Raw genomic sequence first — 26965 nt, forward strand, 5'->3', positions numbered from 1 at the left:
TTGACCGTTTGTCCGATAACACTGGTAAGGGACCCACGACGCAAGCAGTCGGTCGGGAGCTATTTGCACAGGATAACCCCTCACGCAGTCAGGGAGGACAATGGACGCAGCGCCCATTTAAGCGCCCGGAATGCCCGACCCATATCGGCGCGAGGAAGCGATTGATCATGCATGAACCATGTTGACCCAGTTCAATCACTGTTCGTCGGATATGACTGAACCGTACTGACACGGCTTACAAGCCACACGCGCCCGAATCACGTGAGCTCATTTGTGCGCCCAGTCCGCCTGACCCATATCGGCGTGAGAAATTGATCTATCAAACACGCATGACCCAGTTTGACCCAGTTAAATTTGCTGCTCGTCAGGTATGCCTGAACCGTACCCCGTTATGCCTGAACCTTATCGGCGTGAAGAATCGATTGGCCAAATATGCATGAATCATGTTCACCCAGTTAGAATTCGCTATTAGTCAGGTATGCCTGAACCGTACCGACGCGGCTACCAGACACACGCGCTTGAATTACGTGGGATCATTCATGCAACCGGTATGCCGAAACATATCGGCGTGAGGCCACATCGACGCGGCTCCCAGCCACACATGCCTGAATCATGTGGGCTCATCTATGTGCACGGTATTCTGACACGTATCGGCGCGGCAATACAACATGCATGAATCATGTTGACACAGCTAAATTCGTTGTTTGTCAAGTATGCCTGAACTATATCTACGCGGCTCCCAGCCACACACGCCCGAATCATGTGGGCTTCCCCACACCGGTTCTCTGATCCGTATCGGTACGGAAATTCAGCATGCATGATCATGTTGACACAGCTAAATTCGTTGCCCGTCAGGCATGCCTGAACCATATCTACGTGGCTCCCAGCCACACACGCTTGAATCATGTGGGCTCACATACGCCGGTTCTTTGACCCGTATCGATGAGGCGATTCAACATGCATGAATCATGTTGACAGTTAAATCCGTCGTGCGTCAGGTACGTCTAAACCATATCGACGCAGCTTCCAAACAAACATGCCTGAATCATGCGGGCCCATTTATGCGCCCGGTGTTCTAACACGCATCGGTGCGGCGATTCAACATGCATAACTCATGTTGACACAGTTAAATCCGTTGTGCGTCAGGTATGCATGAACCATATCGACGCCGCCCCCAGCCACATGACATGCCTGAATCATGTGGGCTCATTTAGGCGCTCGGACGCCTGACCAGTAGCGGTGCGGCAATTCAACATGCATGAATCATGTTGACAGTTAACTGCGTTGTTCGTCGTGATGTATGAATCATATCTACGCGGCCCTCAGCCAAAAATGCCTGAATCATGTGGGCGGCTGGATTCCGCGCCCGGTTCTCTGACCCGTATCGGTGAGGCGATTCAACATGCATGAACCATGTTGACAGTTAAATTAGCTGTTCGTAAAGTATGCATGAACCATATCGACGCGGCTCCAAGCCACACATGCCTGAACCATCTCGGCTCATCTACGCGTCCGGTATTCTGACACGTATTGGTGCGGCAATTCAACATGCCTGAATCATGTTGACACAGTAAAACTCGCTGTTCGCCAGGTATGTCTGAACCATATCGACGTATCGACGCAGCACCAAGCCACACATGCGTGCACCATGTGGGCTCATTTATGCGCCAGTTACGCCTGAACCGTATCGGGGAGACAATTCAATATGCCTGAACCATGTTGATCCATTAAAAACTCGCTGTTCGTCAGGTATGCGTGAACCATATCGACGCAGCACCAAGCCACACATGCGTGAACCCATGTGGGCTCATTTATGCGCCCGGTACGCCTGAACCCACCTGAACCGTTTCGGTGAGACACTTCAACATGCCTGAACCATGTTGACCCATTACAAAACTCGCTGTTCGTCAGGTATGCGTGAACCATATCGAAGCAGCACCAAGCCACAAATGCGTGAACCATGTGGGCTCATTTATGCGCCAGTTACGCCTGAACCGTATCGGAGAGGCAATTCAACATGCCTGAACCATGTTGCTCATTACAAACTCGCTGTTCGTCAGGTACGCGTGAACCATATCGACGCAGCACCAAGCCACGCATGCGTGAACCATGTGGGCTCATTTATACGCCCGGTACGCCTGAACCGTATCGGTGAGGCACATCCACATGCCTGAACCATGTTGACCCATTAAAAATTTATGGAACAATGGCAATTATAAGCGGTAGTGAATAAGGAGATGGGCAAACCATTAACCAATGCTGTGTGCATAGAACTGCGGCCGCTCAGCGCGGCCATCGCCGAACAGGCGCACATAGACGCTTGGCTCCGCGTCGACTTTAGACGCTTGGCTCCGCGCCGACTTGGACTTTGCCGTCGCTGGGGAATAACACACCCTAAGGACACCTGGCGACCCTGTTTTGCACCAGGCACCAGGCCACCAGCAGCATGACGTCCACTGGTCCATGCATATCGACAGCAGCACGGCTTCGGATGGTGTCAATAAAAAGGACGCAATGGCGGTGCCAGTCAAACACGTCAATTTCAACTATCGCCGTCTTACGCTCGTCAAACGCGAAAGTGGATGTGAGGGTGGTCTGTGGCCACGGTGGTGCTATTGGTTCTGGACGGCCGTTGCGGTAATAAAGCTACAGCCCCAGAAAACCGACAAACAAGAGAGGGACCGTGGGACGGGCCCGTCCGTCCCGTAGTCGGACGTCGGACGGGGAGGAAAGTGAGGGAGAGAGAGAGGAGAGAGAGAGGGAGGGAGAGGAAAGAGAAAGAGAGAGAGAGAGAGAGAGTGGGGAGAGAGAGAGGGGGGGTTAGGCGACATGGGGAAGGGAAGTGTTCGTCAGTGTGTGCGGACGCTAGGAAGGGGGACCTGGCGTAACTCATAACACTAATCGCCGCGTCGGCGGGCCGATGGGAAGTGCAAACAGCAGACAGACGGACACGGCAGGCTATGGAACTGCGAACAAAACACTGTTCATGCCGAACGTCGTGTGCGTTGCTAACACTCAGGATACCTATATAACCGCGTACATTCTGCTCCGTTGGCGATTTTGGCGTCTTGTTATCGATCAGGATATGAACGATAACGCGATTTGGGTGCAGACGGCCATTAACAGCCAATACTGGACAACAGATCTGGGGAGCGTACGGTATGAGACACCCTAATCAGTAATAGGGCCCACCTATTAGCTTGATTTGGGGCTCGAATAGAGGGAGCGGAGGATGGCCAGCACGTGGAGGGAGGGAGGGGCAGAGGGGTGGGAGGAGACCCGAGTCGTGGCGCGGTTGACGACCCGGGTCCAGGGGGAGGGGACCGGGCTTCGGCCGAGGCGAGATAAGACACGCACAGTACACAGGCCGCAAAACAGGTCGGGCAGTCCAAGGCGCGCGCTCAGAGGCGGCGGACAGTGCGGAAGGGTGGAAACGAAGCGACAGGCTGTGGAAAACGATTGTTATAGTTACTGAACCTCTACGCTGCATCGAGTTACCCAGCTGGCGTTATGTTACCCCGCCGTGGGTAACCCGAGGTGCACTATCTACGTCGATATCGAGAGAACCGGGATAATACACTGTGCGGCTCGCTCCCTCCAATGCACGGTTGGTTTGCAGAATAGCGCAGAAGTCGCCCCGACGCCGGCGGATAGGCCGTGCGTCAGGAGACACTAGGAATGTGTGACGTCAGAGCGCTGTGCAGCGCGGCCACCGCATCTGGCGTGTTTTGTGCCGCCGAGAATGGGCGAGTTATGATGTCAGCCTGCTGTTGCTAGCTGTGGTGTGGTGATTTATTGGTCGGTCGCCGTGGACCTCTCCGTTTTCTAAGCGGACTGTAGGCAAAACAAACAAACACAGTCAAACGTATGATATGATCCTGTTCCTGATGTGACCCCAAAATGGCTTATTTTATTTCCACCTCAACCACTTCTTTCAATCCTGTATCATTGCGACTGATGATTCGTGGCTCCCTACCGTGTCAAGTGGTGCTCTGAATATTGATGACTCCTTATTGGCTTTGGTGACCCATACATATCACATACCTTACCAGTGACCAATGACGGTGTCAGTGACCCACCGGTCCCCTCTGATGACCTCTCACTGACCCACCACGTCCCCTTTGATAACCCCTCACTGACCCACCACGTCCCCTCTTTGCCACAGGCTCAGTAGCAGCTCCCAGTCGTCCAACCACGACCGGCAGCGGGCACGGCTCCGGGACGAGATGACACAGCTCTCAGAGGTCATGGACAACCTCGCACCCTGTGAGTAGATCGGCTGGGGTGGGCAGAGGAGCGGCGGAGTGCAAGTGTCCACAAAGGGGATCTCAGATCCTTTAGAGTGGAGGTCATGCTGGCTAAGAGGGCTTGGGGCTGGTCTTAGTAAGCATGTTTGCAACCAGTTGCTTTGTTTTTGATGATGGTACACCTCATCTTTTCGTGAGTATTTTTAGATATGGAGTTGCAGCTAAAAACTAGTTCACAGTTCCGCTGAATCTCATTACGCCTCAGGTGCTGCGTCTGAGTCAGTTTTCTGTAGCACGTGGCGCCACCTGGCTATCATGTGTCCGCCTGTGATCTATAACTGTTAGCGCAAATGGGGTCAGTCGGTGGCCCGTCCACGGCCCACATTCAGAAACTTCCTGCCATGATTGATGCGGCATGTCGACGAGCCTTGACAGTTATCATATATGACGTAGAACTGCTCTGCTTTGTGGTTGTGATCGCCAGTGTGGTGTATTGCGATTCCTTCGCTAGTCACATGGCACCACAAGCCCACATGGTATCTTCATTTAAGGATCGATGGATTTGGCCGAACCTGCTTTGTTTGTCTTTTGCCATCGTTCCTGTCCGTATCTCTCCGTCAACCGTTCACTGTCTCTTATATTTGTTGTCTTCTCTTTCCAGTCTCTACCATCTCCCAACAGTCCCTATCCGTCTCTCGCTCCCTCCACCTTTCCACACCAATCCGTCTCTCTCTCCGTCCTTCTCTCACCGCTCTCCGCCTCTAACCGTGAGCTCCCGTGCCAGCCGACCTGCTGTTGACTACCGCTGTGTGCTAGTTGCCGGAGCAGTTTACTTGGCAGTCGAGAGCAGTAGAGATCTCATTAGATTCCGTCGATTGAAGCCGGCGCCGGGCTCCGTGCTAAACAGGTGCCGCCTGCGAAACTAGCCCGCTGCAACCGATAGCTCTGATAGCTGATACTGTTAGTGAACACAGGCAGGGTGTTTCCGAGCTACAAATCAGGTTAATTGAAGCTTACGGCCGGCGACGTACGCCGGCGGTTGTTAGGTCTTATGAAATCGGGTGGCGAAATGGGGCTGAATTGTGTACGATGGTCATATGCCAGTCTGTTTTCGAGGCTGGAAGGGATGTGGTGCTAGCTAGGGTCGTGGGACAGAGCTGCTTTATGACGGCCCTGAGGCGATGTCGTTTGCTGATGGGCTGGGACATTCCCATGACACGTGGATTGCTCGAATGACTGTCAAGAGTTGAAGAGTGGTGACAGGCGTGGTTAGCGTTACGGGGGGGGCACATGAATGGCAGGGCGGTGTTGTGTTGAACAGAGCAACGTTCATGTGCTTATGGTTGGAACGGGCCGGGTCCTAAAGCTTAGTGTGGCGGTGTGGTGTGGTGTGCGGCTGTTATCAGGCGCCATGAGTTTGTGTACCTATATGAATAGACCTGCTATCCAAGCTCTCGCCGTGTCCGCCGGTAGTCCAGTGGGCTGGGTGATGCTGTTGTACTGAATGATCGCGTGATTCGCTTGGCACCACCACCGTTGTTCAGCTAATGGGTCGTATTGTTTTATCTATCGCTTCACTTAGCCTTTTTTAAGTATTGTCAGACATTTGGTGTCCCGTAATGACACTTTTCATACATCATAATACGTCCGTCTAACCCGTGCTTTGGCCAGTTGCTTTGGTGACAGCAAAAGATTTCAACTCTAGCTCAGTTCCCCTGCTCAAACCGCGCCTTTCCCATATCATACAGCTCGTGACTCATCCCCCTCTCTTCCACAGACTGCGAGCCGCCGGACGTGACCCACAACACGGGCAGCAGTCGCAGCTCGCGTTACCAGCCGCCGCACATGGCCTCTGTGCGCGTCAACAGTAGTACCAGCATCACGGCCGCACTGGACGAGGCGCACGGAGGTATGTGGGATTGTCAGCGGGAAGTCGGGGGTAGATCAGCGTTTGGGTGGTGATGTGGGGCGAGGGAGTCCTCATGTAGTGTAGGTAGGCATTATCGTGGAAGGACCCTTTTTAGCGCCTTATCAGAACTGTATGTGTCTGCGAACCCCCACGCAACCTGTCCTGTAAACCGTCGTCTAAGTGGTACATAGTTAGTGACGTGACAGTCTTAGTCAACTTCCTTGTAATCAAGAAGCTAACCTCGCAAAGGGGGCGCTGCCCCGCCGGTCGCTAAGGCTCCCCGGGTCCCCCGACGATCACACGACAGGCCCTGTGCTGCCAACCTTCTGAACTGGCCTGCCATTTCTGGATACCACCACCGTACCATGTGTCTTGTTCGTCTGTGTGTCTACAGCCGGCCTAGGCCCCGGCTGGTTCGTTTGTTCGCTCGCTTAGTTTGGTTGCTCTCTCAGTTCGTCCGTCTGTCTTGTCTGTCTGTGCGAAAGTCTGTGTGCTCTGTCTTGTGCTGTGACTGATCCAACCACCACCCGCGTTGTGCGTGCTAATGTGTCAGTTCGTACGTCATTTTACGTCACCGCCCGCCACAAAACGTCGCCGTTAGTTTGTCATTAATGGCTCCAAGACGTCGAGTGCAGCTCCGCAAACCAGTTACGTCCGTCCCGCTCTGTGTGTGGTCCGTCTCGGGCCACGCGTTTGCTGCAACCATTAGCGTTGCGGTTGTTCTTGGAGGGGACAGGGTCCGGCTGTCCGTCTATAAGTTGACAGTTTGTGTGACGGGCGATGACACGCTGTCGGGCTGGCTGTCACGCAGTGAAGGGTTCACATTTTCTGGGTCAGAGACTGCGTGTGGTGGCTGAGAAGTTGGGGCGGGGTTAGTTTGACAGACAGGCGTTCGATACTACAAAAAAAAAGATGGAAATTAACTGCACCGCAGAGTCCAAAGTTGAGGGAGAAGCACGGTGTGCTTTTTGTGCTACCGTTAAAGGCTGTGTCTGATAGGTTCAAACTCTAATAGCGGCATGCCAACAGAGAACCGAGAATTGGTGGTAAATAGAAAACTGGTCTACGAATGAAAATAAGAACTTTGCAGCTATCATCCTTGGCGTTTTTACGCCTTTCTGTCTGCGCAACGATGGGCCAGAGCACAAGGTCACAGGCCGGGGAAGGGTGCGTGCTGAGTCCCGCCGTGCGCGCCTCGGAACCTTCACATTGCGTGGGCGCCGTAAGTGGATGGGAGGCGGGCTGTGCGTGCCGCAGGCTAGCAACGCCTTGGTGGCGCACCCAGCTGTGGTATCCGTCGGGCGAACTGAGCCGCATCGTCCGCCGTATTGCGCTTCTAACATGCGCCGCATTAAACCGCACTCGACTGTAGAATACACCGAATCGTACTCGACAGTATACGCAGGACCAACTCGGCCGTGGCTTTCGCCGTAGCGCGCGCTTCCTCCGTGCGCTGTGCGCCGCTCCGAGCGGTCGGGTACGAGTGTCAGCAGTCGCTCGGAGGCGTGAGTCACGCGGACGGCTCCGGGCCGGGCTGGCCGGGCTGCCTGCGCTGGAGGAATTCCACCGACCGACCGCTCACTCAGTATTGCAGGCGAGCCGCGCGACGGAGCAGGTCGTGTGCGAGCGGCTGGACCGGCGGCGGTGTGAGCAGTGCGTGCGCTAAGTGAGAGACACTGTAGCCGTGGTGAGAGGAGTGGTGAGAGTTGGTGAGGTGTGTGAGACGAGCGCCCACAGTGGCTAGAAGAAGGGAGTTTGGTGTCGTGGGCGGAGGAAATCCAGAGTGGTGGCTAGTGAGGGGACAGACCGAAGGACGGACTGGAGAAAGTGGCGGTAAGTTCGGATTGTCACATATGTGACGAGCCTGATCATAGAGCCTGTACTGTCGGCGGCACACCTACGCTCGTTTGATTTTGGTTTTGGAGTTACAAGGCTCGAGTCTCGATTACGGTAATTATCGTCATGATTGGCGAGCATGACCATTTTCACTCTTTCTTCTTGTCTTTCTTTTTATCCATCGGGCCAGTTTTCTTCCGCCATTGCGGCCTAGCCAGTACCTAATCCATGTTGGACGACCTCGAGACCGCACTGGGTACATGTCCAGACAGGTCCATGGACAGGTTTGGCACAGGCTGGCCCGGGCCGGACGTGCACAGGTGTGTGCCGGGGGAGGGGGCGGCGGTGGTCGGGTGAGCGCGAGCTGCGTCGAGACGTTTATAGGAGTGTCAGGTGATCGTTATGGTTTTGAATGGTCCAAACTGCGGTGATGCTCTTTAGATACTGGTCTGACTAAATGCATAACAGGATGTGGCGATCCTTAACAGGTCTTAGCGCTGCCAATTTAGCGAGAAGTCTGACTTTTGACGGCGATAGAACCGGTTTTGTGGACCTTTTGTTCCTTCATAGCAAGTCCGACGGAGTTTTGTGTCGGTTTTTCACAAGAACGCAGCGTGCGTCACTCAGTTGATCGAGCTTCACTGGGTGTTTACCTAGTCGCAACTTGAAATCGGGTAGGTGCTAGTATCAATAAAAGGGTCAGCTATCTTATATCAATAATCGGGGTCAGCGTTTTCCGCGAGAGGGTGCTACGTCCTAAATGCGTCACCGCTTTGAGTAAGCTACTCTTTACCGTGTCTCAGGGCAACGTTTACGCTGACTGGACCCGTCGCCTTAGTTTATCAGTGGCGGAGTTGTCAGTCATTTTCTGGCAACCAGTCAACGTCAGCGAGAGAGGCGCTGAGTCTGGTCCTGACTCACGCGCATGCAGTGACGTATACAGTACGCACGTACCCCCTCCCCGGAACCGGAAGTTCCTACTGATCTGAGGCGGAAGCGTGTTGTCTAGACTCTCGCGTCTTTATACAAACAGTCACAGTCGCTGTGTCCGCCGACTGACGGGCGTTGGAGGCTGGGTCCGACGTGAGAGGGTCGGTGGGCGGGTTAAACGAGCGGTGATGACATGGTCCATTGCCGAGCAGACGAACTTCCTGCTCCGTCTGAGAGTGTTCTGGCTCAGAAGAACGGGCTGGTACACTCTGAAGGCTTGTTCAGATGTGTGAGGATATGACAGAGAACTGGCACTACAACTTGACTTAACGGTGGTTAGATGGCTGTATATTGTAAGCTCGTCACGCTTAGCGACAAAGATGCGGATGGAACTTTGATATAGGACATTCAGGATGTACTAAATGTGACGTGGGATGAGTGGCTCGATCGTTGTGTCTTTGTCTGTGACAGACAGCGGAAGTGGTTGTGTGCAGTGTGCCGACGAGTCTGCACGTGTCTGGTGAGACGGGCGAGCGCCCTCGTGAGTCTGAGAGAGGGAGATGTGCCCCTGACGTGGTCAGTCAGTTCAGACGTCATTCATCGCCCTTGAAACGCCCTGATGTTTTGTGTGGGTGGTAATAGCGTGCTGTTTTAAGGCCGTATCGTGTGTGCTGTGCAGTGTATCCAATGCACGTGCTGTAACATGGGTGGACACCCCTTCCGCTTAATGAATTTACACAAATATCGCGCCATCTGCCGGTTTTAGTATCGCCTGGTACCGCCACAGACACCAGTACAGACTCGGCCACCTCAGAACGCCCCAGCCGACAACCTAGCTGTGTTTCAAACTACAACCGGTTCCTGGACCGTAAATCCCGCAGTCCCGCACATTCCTCTGCGGGATCTGGTGTCTGTTGACCCGTGGCGTGCCCCAAAACACCACCACTGCCACAAAAACCATATCTGCATTCTGAGTACCGGCCACGCGCGCCGGTCACTGCCTAACAATTCGTGTCTGACCTCCCGTGTTTTCCCCGCCCGGCAGCCACCGCCCGCTGGAAGGTCTCCACCAAGATTCAGCAGCTTCTCAACACGCTGAAGCGGCCCAAGCGGCGACCTCTGCCAGAGTTCTATATGGATGATGAGGAGGAGCTAGAGATGGCTGCCAGAGTCCGAGACCCGGCCGCGCCCAAACCCGAGGGAGGACCCATGACGCCCGCCGTCGGCGAGCATTTAGAGGTTGGTGACGCCGCGTGACTTGGTGACCTGTTGCTTGCGATGGGCGATAAGTTTAGACGATGATTAACATACGAGGGTAATGTTTTTCGTAAGTTGGACTGTTGGTTCGCGCACTTCGTGCTAAAGATTCCTAAAACTGTCTTCCGTTCTCCTGCTGACCGTCAATACCAATTCAGCCTAATCTCTCGTTTCCCAGTCACTGTTTGGTCGCTGTTTCACTGTTTTCGCAAGCCGCCCTCGTTCCTCTCCCACCTTATCCATTATTCACTTCCTTCTTCCATTTCGCATACTCGTGCGTGTCTCATTCCGTCCCCCAGTGACCACCGTCACACACTGCTGTCGAAGCTGACCTACTCACATCCGGAGTTTGTCGGGTCGGTTCCCGGAATTTCGCCGGTTTCTCCGGGCTCGTACCAGCTCGTGTCAGTGCAGACTGCGGTGCTGTGTCCGCTAATGCTAACGCTAATGCTGCAGCTGCTAGCGTTGCTGCTGACGAAGCGATGCTTACAGCAGCTACCGCAGTGTAGTGGTGGTGTACCGGTTTACAGCTGACGTACAAGTGTGAAAATCGTGAGCGTTCGCTGCAAAGCTGTTGCAAAGAATGCTGGGGCGTGAGAACTTGTGATGTATTATATGAGGTTTTCTCTTATTTATCAGTCAGCACATTTTGCTCGGCGAAGTGTACAGCTACCGGGCATTTATTCGTTATGCGTTAGTATTATTCCATTCCATATCATATCATGCCTTATCATTACACGTTTTCTGTTTTTCGCCGTGCAGCTCCCTGTTGACTTGCCGCGGGATCGTCCTCTCTTTCGTACCCTACAGATTCCTGCCAGAGTCCACTCTCTGAATCTCCCCTCACTTTGTGCCCCCACAGATCCCCGCTGGCCTGCCTCGGAACCTGGAGGCTGCCGTCCAGCGGTACGGCTCCGCCACCTTCAAGGCGTCGTGCGCCTCCGTGCTAGACGCCACCAACAAACCCTCCGTGCCGCTCACCTACGGCAAACTGCTCAGTCGGGCGCACAAGATCGCCTTCGCACTCCTCAACAAGGCGCGCGGCGAGACCAGCCTGAAGCCGGGTGATAGGGTGGCGCTGGTGTACCCCAACAGTGACCCCGTGAGCTTCATGTGCGCCTTCTACGGGTGTCTGTATGCCGGCATGGTGCCGGTACCCATCGAGGTGCCCATCACAAGGAGGGTGAGTTTGAGTGCCCTTCCTGGGGACAAATGAATGGGAGGGATTGTATTGTATGACACATCGATGTGCCCATCACGGAGTACCTGTCCCGGGACACTGGTGGATGGGAAGGAATGGTGTCTCGGTGGTGGTGTCAAATAGAGGGCCCGGGTTGGTGTTTCCCATTCCTGGTGAATTCCGCTCGCTGACCGTTGGACGTCCGTCCACCGTATAGAGAACGGAACACTGGCTCTTGCGTCTTCCTCGCTAATCATGTGTCTGCCGTGTGCAGATTATTTACTCCGCCCGTGCCCCTTCCCGCTAAATGCTAACTTTCTTCCCACCGTGCACAGGACGCCGGCCCGTGTCCCCCTCCCCGCTGACCGTCTGCCCGTCCGCCCGCCGTGCGCAGGACGCCGGTTCGCTGCAGATTGGGTTCCTGCTGGGCAGCTGCGGCGTCCAGGTGGCCCTCACCACCGAACCCTGTCACAAGGGCCTGCCCAAGACGGCCAGCGGCGAGGTGGCTGTGTTTAAAGGCTGGCCCAAACTGCACTGGTTCATCACAGAACACCTAGCGCGGCCGCCCAAAGAGTGGCAGCCGCCGCCGCGACTCAACGACGACACGCCCGCCTATGTCGAGGTGAGGAGATGACCTGTCTCCGGGGGGAGAGGAAGATTAGATAGGGAGGAAGTAATAAGGAGGATGGGAATTCGAGATGAAATGGGAATAAAAGAGGGATAAGCAGGAAGGAGTTGAGGCACTGCATGGTGCCCAAGAGACAAGAGAAGACCAGTGCAGTTTCGTTCATCGAACTACGCAGCCTGCTTTCACTTTTTTAGATTTCTGGGCGCTGGCTACTCGCTTCTGCGCGGCTAAATTTCGCACGTTTATTAAGACACTGTCCGCTGACATTCCATTTTTCCTTGTACCTAATTCATCATTCCTGTCATGCCGAGTTGAAGCCACAGAAAGACAGCTTATCGCTACGCACATCTACAGGCTTCTATAATGGCTTAGAGCTGTCAAGCATAACGTGCGTAGCTTCCTTCTAATGAGACGCTGATGCGACGTGCACTTATTTCGTGTGTCACGCACTCGATGAAAAGCCTCTTTGCTAAATTTGGGGCGAATGCCAGCTGGCCGATAGGGTTAAACTGAGTGCGGCTGTCTTCGTATGACCTAACGTGTTTACGTGGTGGCACCGAGTAGTTTGTTTGTCTGTCTGGGTCTGATGGGTTAATGCGATCATTGTTAGTTTTGTCGCTGGGTCGTGGCTCGTGCCACTGAGTGTTTGTTATGGGGTTTACATAGACGGTCACCGGGACGTATAACGTCTGGGTCATTCATCGTCTGGGTTCCGTCATTCAGCGCGAAATAAAGTGTTGAGATAGTCATATCGTACGTAAAAGGCGAACCAAACCATAACGCTTGTACATTGTCACAAGATTACGATTTTTGGGTTTGGGTGTGTCCTTAGGCTTCAAACTGTCTATACTCGTATAAGATCCTGGTGGGTCGGTTTTTCAGTGCAAAACACATTGGCTTAATGAGCTTTCGCGGAAACGGCTCGGTGATTGGTGTCGCATTGCACCTATTCTGTGTGTTTCAGTACACCTCCGGCGGTGACGGCTCGGTGATGTGTATGAGTTTGACATTACACCGGTTCTGTGCTTAGCATTACATCTATTCTGTGTGTTTCAGTACACCTCTGGCGGTGACGGCTCGGTGATGGGAGTCACATTACACCTATTCTGTGTGTTTCAGTACACCTCTGGCGGTAACGGCTCGGTGATGGGCGTGATAATACTACTATTATGTGTGTTTCAGTACACCTCTGGCGGTGACGGCTCGGTGATGGGAGTCACATTACACCTATTATGTGTGTTTCAGTACACCTCTGGCGGCGACGGCTCGGTGATGGGTGTCACGGTGAGCCGGGCCGCCATGCTGGCCCAGTGCCGCACCCTCACGTCCGCCTGCGGCTACACGGAGGGAGAAATCTGCGTCTGCGTGGTCGACTTCAAACGCGAGGTGAGCCTCAACGCTGAAAAGACGCTGTTTTAGAGAACAATGTGTTACCGTGTGGATATACGACGGTTTTAGTTGTGTGTGATTGAATGTACAGGAAAAATGTACTTGATGTACTTGATGTTCAGGTAAAGAGGACTAATAAGCCCTGTTGGTCCTGCTCTTGACTTTATAAGTGAACCCAACTGGTCCACTCTCGTGCCATAACTTTACTGGCTACTAGTTGAGTACAGTGAGCTGTTTGTTTGAATTTCGTCAAACCTATTCTTAAATTGGTTTACATTTTGAGAGTCTACCAAGGATTGTGACAGGGCATTCCAACTGTTGACCGTCCTGCTTGAGAAAAAGTGCTGTCTGGTTGCTAGTCTTGCCCTTGGTTTCTTCACTTTATGACTATGGCCGCGGGTTCGTGTATCTGTAGTCATCTGGAAGAAGTGTTCGACTCTCACCCGTTCCATTCCTTTCATAATTTTGAACACCTGTATCATATCCCCCCGGTACCGCCGATGACTCAATGACGGAATATTTAGCGCACGCAGTCTTTCTTCATACGACAGATGTTTCACCTCAGTAACCAGGCGGGTTGCCCTTCTTTGCACTTTCTCTATTTTTGCTTTGTCGGTTTCATATATAGGGCCCCAGATCACATTTCCGTATTCTAGGAGCGGCCGCACCAATGTTTTATATAGTGGCAAAATCATTGTTTTATTTCTGGCTGAAAATGCCTTTTTTATCAACCCCAGAACTTGATTGGCCTTCTTCGCCACTTTTGCAGTGTGAGAGTGAAATTTCAATTCTTTGTCCATTATAACACCCAGATCCTTTTCTTCTTCCGTAACAGCCATGGCTGATTGTCCTAGCGTATAAGGTTGCAACTCCTTTTGCTTACCAAGATGCATGATTTTACATTTTTTCTCATTGAAATGAAGTTGCCACTTCTCGGACCATTCTTTGACCTTGTTTAAGTCAGCCTGCATTGCATCATGATCGGTCTCAGAGTTAACACGTCGGTATATCTTTGTGTCATCTGCGTAGATCTTCACATTTGAATCTAGTTCTTCTGGTAAGTCATTTATAAACAACACAAAAAGTACCGGACCCAGTACCGAGCCTTGGGGAATCCCACTTAAGATAGTACACCAAGATGATTTCTTATCATTCACCACAACTCGTTGCCTGCTATCAGTCAAAAATTCTCAATCCACTTCAGTAAATCTCCCTTGATGCCATAAGCTTTGAGTTTGTTGAGCAGTCTCTTATGAGGGACACAATCAAATGCTTTACGAAAATCCATGTAGGCTACGTCGACTGCTCCTCCTTCATCCAACAATAGTGTCCATTCTTCCAAAGTTTCCATAAGCTGTGTTGTACATGACCTCCCTGGGACAAAGCCATGTTGGTTGTCACAAAACAAATTATTAATCATCATGTGGTCTATGATATTACTTTTCACGAATCCCTCTAGGATCTTGCAGGGGACCGATGTCAGACTAATCGGTCGATAATTACTTGGAGCACTTTTGTCTCCACCTTTATGAATGGCTGTAACATGTCCAATTTTCCAGGCCTTTGGCACTCTACCCGATGCTAGCGACTTGTTATAGATAATGGTAAGGGGTACAGCGATTTCATCAGCAGTTTCTTTTAAGAACCTTGGGTGAAGTCCGTCAGGTCCCGAGGACTTTGTTATATCAAGTTGCTGAAGTTTTATTTTTACTTGTTCCTGAGTCACAGTGAAAGAGCATAGCTCCTCTTGGGTTCTTGTTTCCAGTTCTGGAACAAAAGTACAGTCTTCTGCTGTAAACACAGTACCAAAATAGTTATTGAGTACTTCTGCCTTGTCCTCATCTTCTACTGCTCTTTTGCCATCTGGGGTGAGTATATCTCCAATGGGTATTCTCGCCTTTACCCTCGACTTCACGTATTTCCAGAAAGTTTTCACATCACTCTTTATATTCTTGGCTATACCCTCTTCAAAGCGCCTGCGTAGTTTCCTGGTTTCCTTTCTTAATTTGTTACTGATTCTAGAATATCTAGCACCATCAATGTCATTATTACTTGCCTTCCACTTCAGCCACAAACGAAACTTTTGAGACCTGAGCCTTAGTACTTCATTATTCATGTACAGTTGATTGGGCTTTTCTTTTGTCCTCTGCCTTGGAATGGTGTCTTGGATGATAGCAGTCATCGTGTTGTTGAAGAAGTCACAAGCATGATCTGCTGACATTTCTTCCATTTGCTCTTCCCAAGCAATATTCATGATTTTTTCCCTAGCCATGTCATAACGTCCTTTGTGGAAATTGAGTCTGCATTCTTTGGTTCTCTTTGTAAACAAGTGATTCACTTTAAACTTGATGCAACAATGATCACTTTTCCCCAAACCAGGACAATAATCCAAGCAGCTTACTGTGTCCTCCTCTGTTGTTATTATCAGATCTAATATGCTTGGGTCATTTCCGACTCTATATCGTGTTGGTTCCTTCACATGTTGTATCATGAAATTGTCTTCCATGCAATCAAGAAGCTCTTGTGAAAGACTTGTAGCACCAGGTAAAACTGCAAATGCTTCCCAATCTATTTTTCCGATATTTATATCGCCCATGATCACAACCTGACTGAACGTCGTTGCTGATGCAGCCTCCTTCAGCAACTCAAACAATGCCTGTGAATTTTGGTAGGATGAGTTGGGGCTACGATATACACAGCCCAATAACACATTGCGTTGCTTAGCAGTGCTAATACTGATCCAAAGCTGCTCATCAAAAGCTGTCTTCATTTTCACCTCTGTTATGTGAAGACTTTTAGCAATATACATTAGAATTCCTCTCTTCCCGCTGCTGCCAAGATTATCTGCTTCAAATTCGAAGTTAGAAATCATGAAGTATCCGCTGATATTCAACAAACTTTCAAACATTGGTTGAAATTGAGCCTTCGGGATGGCTTCAGTAATAACAACTATATCAACACTTTCCTGATTGAGCAGTGAACATAACTCGTCTTTTTTGTTAGGGAATTGATCAGCATTTGTATACAATACTTGCAATGCCCTACTCAGCCTCTTAGAACTGCTAGCATCTTGACAGTCAGCCCCATTGTACTCTCTGGTTGCTAGTCAATTTCTGTTTGTTCGCTGTCTGGGGACAACCTTCCCTCTGTGAATCACCACATCATCACCCTTCTGCCTTCTCTCCTTGAGCTCTTCCCTCAGCTTTTTGTTTTGCTCCCGTTCACTTTTGGTCAGATCGGGATTGACATATACATTTTCATACTCTTCCAGGTCACGCAACCCTTTAGCGACACGCAAAGCCTCCCACTTGTGATCCTCTGAACCTAGAATGACCAAAAGAAGACGTCTCTTACCTTCCTGTTTTCGGCCAATCCTCGACACCTTTTTTACCTCCACATGGATGTGTAGTCTTTGGAACAGCCTGTTCACTTTATGCCAGTCCTCCTGCTTAGCTTCTTCACCATTTGGGTTGTCACTTTCCGGTATGTTGTTGATGATGACATTTGTTTTCCTACTCTGCCTTTCAATGTATTCATCCACCAATGTGGTGTCATTTGAAGTTTGTCCAGAAATGCTTGGTTTCGCAAATTGTGCATCTAGTTTCTCTTCGACTGTCCTCTTCAGCATATCTGCGTAGCTTTTCTTGTTGAAAAGTGAAAATGGCGTTCACTTTGTCTTACCTGTATTGATTGCGATGATATTTGCAATATAATGTTCAAAACAGATGCAAATCGGGACTTTACTTTTATTGATTACAGACAATCCGTCTGATATTAGATGAGAGCGGATATTTGAGCCAACGTTTGTTGAAGTTTGTCGTTTTAATTGATTGTTGATATGACAGCTGACCATCACGCGGTCATTATCCTCTGTCGGTTTTCCATTGAGTGTCATCCGTTTTCCGTCCCTTTGTGTGAACGCCGCGCCTGCCGCGGCTCCAGTGCCGGTCCCGTCGCTCCCCGTATTGTCCATCGCTGGGCTGCGTGACACAGGGACTGGCTCACTTAACTGTATGTCTGTGTGTTTTCAGGTGGGCCTGTGGCACGCCACGCTGTGTTCCGTGTTCAATGGCATGCACGTCATCTTCATCCCCTACTCACTGATGAAGGTGAACCCGGCCAGCTGGATGCAGATGATCACAAAGTTCAAAGGTGAGGTGGTGTGACTGAATCTGGTTGGTCTATGATGGGTTTACCACAAGAATCCAGTACAATCGCCATCTTAAGATAACGTTCTTATGGGACTAGCCTTACCTTGATTCATTTTGGTGCGATTGAATTCCTCTTATTGGAGAAGTCTCGACGTGTTGGCATTTTATCGCGAGCATTTCAGCTACCGCAATTGTCCGCCGAAGTGAATAATAGCTCTTGAATCAATCTAGCGTCTCCCCAGACCCCACCAACCACCCGTTTTCCTTCCGGCAGCGAGCATCGCGATCGTCAAGTCTCGCGACCTGCACTGGGGTCTGCTGGCCACCAAGGACCACAAGGACATCAACCTGTCCTCTCTGCGGCTGCTGCTGGTGGCGGATGGTGCCAACCCGTGGTCGCTCAGCTCCTGCGACCAGTTCCTAAGCGTGTTCCAGTCCAAAGGTCTGCGCCCGGACGCCATCTGCCCATGTGCCAGCAGTTGTGAAACGATGACAGTGGCGGTGCGCCGGCCCGGGCAGGGAGGTGCCAACACGACAGGCCGGGGGGTGCTCAGCATGGCCGGCCTGAGTCACGGCGTGGTGCGCGTGGACCAGGAGAACAGCCTGACCTCGCTGACACTGCAGGACTGCGGACAGGTGCTGCCCGGAGGTCAGTGATAGCGAAACGGCGGCCGGGCGCGGTAGACATAGGCTACATACGCGAGATATGCTAACACTAGCACTCTGCGTCGTATACGCATACGCATAAAATGATTTTGTTTTCAATGTGATAGAGATGTGTGACTGCTTAAGCTCCATGATGGTGTGACAACAGCAAACTACTTTTGAGGTGTAAAGTGACCTGCTAAGAGGTGTGAAAGAGTCCACTCCTCTTTGTCATTCTTTGCAAGCACCTCGCAAACAGCTCATGTGCCCTTGTGTGTTCTACATGTTCTTGTGTGCTCTAACTCACCAACAGCGCTAACTGCCCCTGCCACTTTGCAGCGACCACTGTTGTGGTGCGGCCGGACGGCGAGCCGCGGCTCTGCAGTACGGACGAGGTGGGTGAGATCTGCGTCAGCTCGGCCGCAGCCGGCACCAGCTACTGGGGGCTGCAGGGCGTCACCAACCAGACCTTCCGCGTGCGACCGCTGCGCGCCGACGGCTCCGGTCTCGGAGACCAGGACTACGTGCGCAGCGGACTGCTCGGATTCCTCGGACCGGTGAGGCGCGGGGAAAAGGGCGGGGATGGGCAAAGGATGGGGTAGAGGGTCAGTACGCAGCGGACTGCTCGGCTTCCTCGGACCGGTGAGTCCAGAGGGAGGGATGCTTGGGGTAGAGAATGGGATGGAGGGTCACTATCCAGTCAGCTCTCTGGGACTGATTGCTGAATGCTGGTAATGGGGGGGGGGGGGCGCGATCTGTTCGAGAATTTGTTCGCTAAAGGAAAACTAAAATTGTCGGAAGTTTACAGGCATTGTATCTAACGCAATCGCATTCGCGGAATATAACGTGGAATATAATTTATAGGCATCACTTGATAATCTATATGCACTGAAGCGCCCGCCCAAAAGCCCAACACCTCAGGCCGCACGGTAAGATGCAGTAGGCTGAATGACAATGGGATTAGCTAGCATAACTAGCTTCCTCGTTCTTTAGCGTTACTGAGCTTATCCAGTAGCAGGTGGCCGCTTTCCAAAAGGAAGTGCGTCACGTTGAGACGTGCAATGGGTTTACAGGACAGTGACACGGTCTTGCAGCCGCCTTTTGATCGATCACTCGCCCGGATGTGGTTACTTGGCCTCACAGATCGAAATGGTCTCGGTTTGGGCTGTAATTGTTCGGTATAGCCATGGGTGATATCATTTTACGGAGAAGCTTATCTTGTGGCTTTTCTCGGTTTGAAGCGCGATGTGTCATTTAATTGTCCATTATTTTTCACATGATCGATGCGGTTTTCTGCAGATGCCTTTTTATGTTATCCGGGCATTTATCGTCCCATCGGGGCGTTGGGCTGCAAAAAGTGGCTGCTGGGAGGGCTGTCTTAGCTGAGCCTGTGGTTGGCCGCACCTATCGCCTCTACATCCCAACGAGAACCGCGGCCAGCGCCACAGCTATTGTGTTACGCTAATGAGATGGGCCATGACTATCTCGGTATCACCATTTTAAGTAATATTTTTACAGCCGTCTTCTGGTCGTTTCATTTTCTTATTAATCAGCAGAACTTGTTTCTGGTATTCTCGCCCTATGCTCCCATGACTGTCATGCTGCGCTCAGGTGCGGCGGTATCCCTTTTTTCACTTGCAAGTGTGCAGGCGACGGACTTTATCGAGGTGTTCCCCATTCGATCTGTTATAACCTCAAGTGTAACCACCGTCGCGCTCCTCTCCTCCGGCAGGGCGGTCTGGTGTTCGTGTGCGGCTCTCGCCAGGGCCTGATGACCGTCTCCGGCCGGAAACACAACACGGACGACATCATCGCCACCATCCTGGCCGTCGAGCCGATGAAGTTCATCTACCGGGGACGGATCGGCGTGTTCAGCATCCGCGTGCTGCGCGACGAGCGCATCTGCGTGGTGGCAGAGCAGAGGCCAGAGTGCACAGAGGAACAGGTCAGCACAACAGGAGAATGGGTCAGGGATACAGGGGTACAGATAAGAAGGACAGGGAAGTAGGAACAAGATAGCGGTGGAATGAAACGGCTCCGAGTGGACAGAACTCGGAAATGAAGCTCTCTTAATATTTGTTTTGGCAGATCAGCTACTTGCGCTTGGATGTGTGATTTGTTTGACGCTCGGCTTCCAATGCATTTGTGTCACCCAGCAAAAGTAATGCTTATGTCAACCTGTGTACTGTGGCGATGTCGCCGACTTCCCATCCTTCCGACTCTGACGCCGATTATGCTCTCCCTCCGGCAGAGTTTCCAGTGGATGTCACGGGTGCTGCAGGCGGTCGACTCGATCCACCAGGTCGGCATCTACTGTCTGTGTCTGGTGCCGCACAACTACCTGCCCAAGACGCCCCTGGGAGGCATCCACCTGTCGGAGACGAAGCGGCGCTTCCTGGACGGGTGCCTGCACCCGGCCAACGTGCTCATGTGTCCGCACACGTGTGTCACCAACCTGCCGAAGCCGCGCGAGGTGCACAAAGGTGAGAGGAGTGAGGAGACGGGATGTGGTGAGTAGATTCAGGGTAGGTTCAGGTGTCGCGTCTGACTAAATTACCTACCTACTTATAGTGTGGGATTATGTGGACATTGTTGAGCCAGTGAATAATTGTGGATTAGGTAGGTATCTTGTAGATATTTAACTGAGTGTTTTCTCATAACCCGCACTCTTAGTCAACACACCGTACTGTGTTCACACATCACACGTCCGCCAGCCTTCGCTGACACCTCCCTCCCTCTCTCTTCCAGCCGACGTGGGTCCTGCCAGCGTGATGCTGGGTAACATCGTGCAGGGGAACCGGCTGGCGACGGCGCAGGGACGGGACCTGGGCACCGCCGACGACGAGAACGATACCACCAAAAAGGTCAGTACCTATGTGACGGTGTCCGGTCAGAGTCACTCTGCTCTGCACTCTGCGGGACTAGGTGGCCGTCCGGTCAGCCGGAGTCACGGTTGCCGACGAGGGTGGGAAAGTTGTAACTGGGCGGTACTTTTTCAGTAAAGAGTTGGGCTGTTTTTATTAAGTGGCAGCTACATGAAAAGTGTTCCGTGGCTATTCAGACGTTGAGCCACGGAACACTTGACGTTGAGGAATCTTAAATCGGTTGTTTGGATTGTTTCGAAGAAAGCACATCTTTCATTCGACTGCTTTTTGTCACCGGATGTAGGGTGGATTGGTGACTATTGTGCAGTTTTACGTCCTGCTTAACAGTGGTACGTTACCCACGTACATTTATCTGACCGCCTGTTTGGCTGTGATTGCAGCACCAGTTCATCTCGGAGATTCTGCGCTGGCGGGCACAGACCACCTCCGACCACGCGCTGTTCACACTGCTCAACGCCAAGGGCGGGCCGAGCTCCACACTCACCTGCGCGCAGCTGCACAAGGTGAGAAACGGGGGCATAGCTGTCACCATATGATAAAGCGAAAATGACTAGCTGATAGTAGACATGGCTGCCTATCACCAGTGAATTTTCGAAATACTTAATCCGCTTATCAGCAGACTGTCTGCATCGGGGATCAATCAGTGGCCTATTTAGGTGATGAGTTTCGGTCGCACGGTATTTGTTTTCTCTAGTCACATCGCCAGACTACTGTGTCCCCATTACTTCCCTAACCGCCCTCTTTCCCTGTTCTGACACAGAGGGCGGAGCGGGTTGGCTGCCTTCTCCTGGAGAAGGGTCACGTCAACACGGGCGACCACGTGGCGCTCGTCTATCCGCCCGGCCTCGACCTCATCGCCGCCTTCTACGGCTGCCTCTACGTCGGTAAGTGACTAGGGTATCCCCCATGTTCGAGCGATCAGTCGCTCGTCGGAGTCTTTCTTAAATGTGTTATTATTGCCTAATTGGAACTTATTTACCTCAGTTAGTTAATTTGTTCTGTCATTGAAGTGATCTGTCTGCGTTCACGAACACTTACCTTGCTACCAAATTGCTTCCTTTGCTGTCGATAGTCCAAAGGCTGCTCAACTGTCAACTTAATACGTGCCCTATCCCTACTGACGGACTGACATGTGACCCTCTGACCAGTTAACTGCTGATCCCTGTGACCGTTCTGACCGCGTACTCGTGTCTGTGCCCTCAGGCGCGGTACCGGTCACCATCCGGCCGCCGCACCCTCAGAACCTGCAGACCACGCTGCCCACCGTCCGCATGACGGTCGACGTCAGCAAGTCGGTGCTCATCCTCTCCAACCAGACGGTCATCAAGCTGCTGCGCTCCAAGGAGGCGTCCAACGTGGTCGATGTCAAGTCGTGGCCGCCCACACTGGACACAGACGACATGCCAAAGAGGAAACTGGTGGCCGTGTACCGGGCGCCCACGGCAGAGATGCTCGCCTACCTCGACTTCAGGTGGGTGATCGGATTCGGAACAGGGGAGAGGAGAGGGAAAGGGAAGGGTTAGAAGAGGAAGGGAATATACGGAGAGGATCAGGTAGCGAGTGATGCTTCGTAGAATTCCTCTGTGTCTTTGAGTTTTATAGTAGAATGTTTATTCACTATTTTATAGTGATCTACAGGCAAGGCGTGGTGTCTCCGCATGGCTCTCAGAGACGAGTCTGGTCTAGTCCAACAGCAGCGCCCTCTGTCTGGCTCCACTGACTCCACTGGCGGCGTCCCATGAAGCTTGTATGTAGTAACACTGTCCCTGACTGTGCCCGCTGCCTTCTTTGCGAGACTAACAGCGCCCTCCCCCTTCCCTACAGCGTCTCCACGACGGGCATGCTGGCCGGCATCAAGATGTCACACGCTGCCACCACGTCGTTGTGCCGATCCATGAAGTTGGCCTGCGAGCTGTACCCGTCGCGGCACGTGGCGCTCTGCCTGGACCCCTACTGCGGGCTCGGCTTCGCGCTCTGGTGCCTCAGCAGGTACGGAAGAGGCGGAAAGAATGGGAGACTATTGTTGGACGGGGCTAGTGGTCACTGATCGATTATATTGAGTTTGAGTTGGAGTGGAGAATGAATGATTGAGAGGATGATGATGTGATGGTAACACTAAATGTAGGATATTAAATTCAGGAATGCTTGTTGATTGAACTTTGAGACATTGACTGAAGTGTCGCAGTGGTTCACGTGTGTCTGACGGTGTGTATATGTTCCGTGTGTTTTTCAGCATCTACTCGGGCCACCACTCGATCCTGATACCGCCTTCGGAGGTGGAGACCAACCCGGCCCTGTGGCTGACCGCCGTCAGCCAGCACAAAGTCAGGGATACCTTCTGCTCATACGGTGAGTTCAGCGCAATGTCGGGGGCACCTGCTTATATGGTGAGAAAGAAATGGCACTTTTCTCAGTTAATCTCCTTAACTTTTTAATAGAGCTTCCTTTTGCCCATACGTTGAGGCTCTGGCACATAATAATCTCAGCAGTTTGCCTGCCGTCAAGCCTCAGTAAACCAACAACCAATAGAGTCCGTCTTTGCATCAAGAGCCTGTCGTGTCGCCGATCCCTCCCTCCGACCCTCTAACCTCCCCTACTATCTCCCCGCCAGGTGTGATGGAGCTCTGCACCAAGGGCCTCTCGTCATCCATCCCCCTGCTGCGCCAGCGCGGTGTGAACCTCTCCTGCGTGCGTACCTGCGTGGTGGTGGCGGAGGAGCGGCCTCGGATCGCGCTCTGTACCTCCTTCAGTCGACTGTTCTCCGGGCTGGCTCTGAGTCCGCGGGCAGTCAGCACCAGCTTCGGGTGCCGCGTCAATGTGGCCATCTGTCTGCAGGTGCGGGGAGCGGGAGACGGAGTGGAGAGAGATGGGAAAAGTAGAGGGAAGGGAGGAATCACTTGGTGGGAAGAAGATGCGAGGGGTGGAGAAAGTGTTGGGGATATTTATAGCTGGTGTAGTTTGTATTGAGCTGTGGATTGGAATTTTTCAAGTGGAGTGGGCTGTGGTAGGAAGTTCAAAATTACCTGGCTTTTGATTTTATTTCGCTGAATGCTCTTCATTACGTAATGTAAAGCAGGGAACATTCTATTATGTAACACGCTGGGCGCTAAATGCTCGTTGCATTATGTAATTTTGGTAACAATAGCTAGCTCAGCTTAAACATTTATACACTAGAATGAAAATTATGTGTACGCATTCATTTGGTCTCTTATGGGTGTAGTTTGACCACATGGTAGAGAGTACCGACTACCGACATCCCCAGACCGTGTACTTGGACCTACGGATGTATCGTCAGGGTGCCTCGTCTCCGTGTCACACCCACGAACCGAGATCCATGTTTCTTGCCCGGAGCGCCTTTCCCCGCCACACATTGACTGCACTCCCTTGTGTGTATAGTGTAGTCAGCTGGACACTTCCCTTCCCCATCCCAACACACACGATGACCGAACCCTCGTGTTTCTCTACCCAGGGCGCCTCGTCTCCGGACCCGAGCACGGTGTTTGTGGATCTGCGTGCGCTGAGGAACGACCGCGTCACGCTGGTAGAGCGCGGAGCACCTCACAGCCTCTGTCTGATGGAGTCGGGCAAACTGCTGCCCGGAGTGAAGGTCATCATCGCCAACCCGGAGACCAAGGGTCACTGCGGCGACTCCAACCTCGGGGAGGTCAGTAGGAGGGCGGGGTGGTGGAGGGACGGGGTTGGGATGGTGCAAAGGTGGAGTTGGGCTGGTGGAGGGGAGGAGTGCGGCTTAGCTGGTGGAGGGGTGCGGCTTAGCTGGTGGAGGAGTGAGGTTGGGATGCTGCTGGAGGGATGGGGATAGGCTGGTGGATGAACTGAGCTCAGGTGTGGCGATGGGACAGGGTTGGGATGCAGGAGAGGCGGGTGTTTTGGCTGCTGAAGGGTGGAGGTGGCGGCTGTTGTTGTTGTTGTTGTTGTTCCTCCCGGTCACCGCCGAGGCGGTGACGGAGCCACGCGGCTCTTGTGGGCCGCGTAGCCGGCGGCCAAGGCCGCCACCACGTCGTCGCGCTGTACGTCTCGGGCCGTGCCTGTGATGTTACCCAGCGCTTGGAGGCGGGGGCCGAACAGGCACGGGCACTCCAGTAGTACGTGCGCCGGGGTGTCCGCGGCCTCGCCACAGACGAGACATCGGCCCGCCGGGCATGTGGTGTCGTTGCACTGAGCGCACTCGGGTGTCGGTCTGCGCCCAATGCGGTGGAGATATTGTTCCGACCGTCCCGGAGGTGGCGGCTCGAGGAGGTGTATGGAAGGTAATGCTAGGGAGACTCAGGAAGCGGGCAATCATAAACAATGGGTAACCATACTAACCAACCAAGCGGGTAGGGACGCTGGAGGGTTGAAATGACCTTGCTCGTTACTTGAGTGACAGATTGTTTTTACTGGGTTTCCTGTGTTAGCAAAAGTGTTAAATATTTATAAAATGATTCTCACAAGCGCTCCAGGCTCCTAACACCGCCCACTGTTTGACCCATTACATAATTGGCCGTGTGGGGTGTGCCGTATTGGAAAGTTTGGAGCTGTGTTGATCCTTTTTTGTCGAGGCCAAGCAGTTACATAACCACATGCTGACCTCGCGTATCGCCCCGTTAATCCTCTGGGCACATTTACCGCCCGTCCCCTTCCTTTTCCGCGAACTCGGGGCGTAGACTTTTTCGTAGAAACTGCGTAGAAAGTGGCGTCATGTATTTTTACATAGTGCAGCTACGTAGTATCGTGGACTAGGAGTGTCTGCCTTAAAAACCCAGATGTTTTTTTTTGTGAAACCCTAAAAATGTGGTTATAGTTAGATTGCAATGTTATCTGTTTGCGTGTGCCTGCCACCCCGCATCGTACTCCAAATCGACAGAAGACGCTGTTTTTGTGCTCTTAAACTTTTGAAGCAAGGCTTTCTCTGTACTTAATCGTAGTATGTTTTGTACAAAAGAAAACTGAAAACAAAATCGAGGGAAATAATTGACTTCGACAGCATCATATATCGATAATGTTCGCATGGGCAAGAACGGTGCCAATACAAGTGCATTATGCAATATGCGTATCATCCAATGGGCATAATATGGTGTATGATGTCGACCATGTGTTAGTAGTTTGATTTCTCCCTTACACGTTCCTCAACAACTGTCATTCAGGAAGAATAGCAAGTTGCGTGTCCTCAACTACCTCTAAACCCCCCACATCTTACGACCCCAACCGTCCCCTATCTCAGGCACAGCCATACAGACTGTTAACCATCTCTCGCTCTCTCCGTAGGTCCGGGTAGAGTCGCCACACAGACTGTTTACCAACCTCCCTTCTAGACCTCAGATCAGGGTCCAGTCTCCACACATACACTATTTAATTTGCCAACCCCGTTCTCCCCGACAGATCTTGGTGTAGTCACAACAAGCAATTTATTTATCAACCCTCGCTCTCCTCACAGATCTGGGTGCAGTCGCCACACACCTCGACGGGCTACTTCACCATCTACGGAGACGACTCGGGCACCTCGGATCACTTCACTGCCCAGCTGGTCACCGGCTCGACGGGCGAGGTGTACGCACGGACCGGCTACCTGGGCTTCCTGCGACGCACCGACAGTGTGGCTGCGGATGGCGGTGAGTGGAGGGAGGGAGGGGAGAGAGATGGAGGGAGGGAGGGAGGGAGGGAGGGATGGATGGATGGAATGAGGAGAACGTGTCTTGCGACGACGGATGTCAAGAAATGGTCGAGTGCTTTCAAAAATACACGAAAATTGACTAAATAAAATTGACTTGTTATTTCCACAAAACAATGCAAAATGTCAACTGAGCGGATTCGTTCCGTAGGTGAAGCTTGGCTAGATGACGAAAGGGGATGGATAAATCAGTTCCTTTTCTACAATAATACATTTTTCATGGATTTTCAACTGTTCACA

The 26965-nt window shown here is 52.2% G+C and overlaps 1 protein-coding gene across 3 annotated transcripts in view; it reads left to right on the forward strand.

Moving 5' to 3' along the window:
• LOC122378333 (disco-interacting protein 2-like) overlaps positions 1-26965 on the forward strand; it is a 73759-nt gene that overhangs the window by 43502 nt on the left and 3292 nt on the right. For all 3 annotated transcript variants that reach the window (XR_006256005.1, XM_043359289.1, XM_043359287.1), the window contains 20 exons: positions 4166-4266; positions 6025-6156; positions 9968-10161; positions 11042-11362; positions 11754-11981; positions 13233-13373; positions 17408-17528; positions 17802-18176; positions 18512-18729; positions 19905-20117; positions 20424-20655; positions 20921-21036; positions 21438-21560; positions 21818-21941; positions 22261-22528; positions 22882-23046; positions 23291-23406; positions 23669-23892; positions 24527-24721; positions 26492-26666. Coding sequence is in view for 2 of the 3 variants with exons in the window: in XM_043359289.1 (XP_043215224.1) it covers positions 4166-4266; positions 6025-6156; positions 9968-10161; positions 11042-11362; positions 11754-11981; positions 13233-13373; positions 17408-17528; positions 17802-18176; positions 18512-18729; positions 19905-20117; positions 20424-20655; positions 20921-21036; positions 21438-21560; positions 21818-21941; positions 22261-22528; positions 22882-23046; positions 23291-23406; positions 23669-23892; positions 24527-24721; positions 26492-26666 (3782 nt within the window). In the remaining variant the exon portion in view is untranslated. The remainder of the gene's footprint in view (positions 1-4165; positions 4267-6024; positions 6157-9967; positions 10162-11041; positions 11363-11753; positions 11982-13232; positions 13374-17407; positions 17529-17801; positions 18177-18511; positions 18730-19904; positions 20118-20423; positions 20656-20920; positions 21037-21437; positions 21561-21817; positions 21942-22260; positions 22529-22881; positions 23047-23290; positions 23407-23668; positions 23893-24526; positions 24722-26491; positions 26667-26965) is intronic.

The sequence above is a fragment of the Amphibalanus amphitrite genome, unplaced genomic scaffold (assembly GCF_019059575.1).
Source record: "Amphibalanus amphitrite isolate SeventyFive unplaced genomic scaffold, NRLGWU_Aamphi_draft 000058F_arrow, whole genome shotgun sequence".
NCBI lineage: Eukaryota > Metazoa > Arthropoda > Thecostraca > Balanomorpha > Balanidae > Amphibalanus > Amphibalanus amphitrite.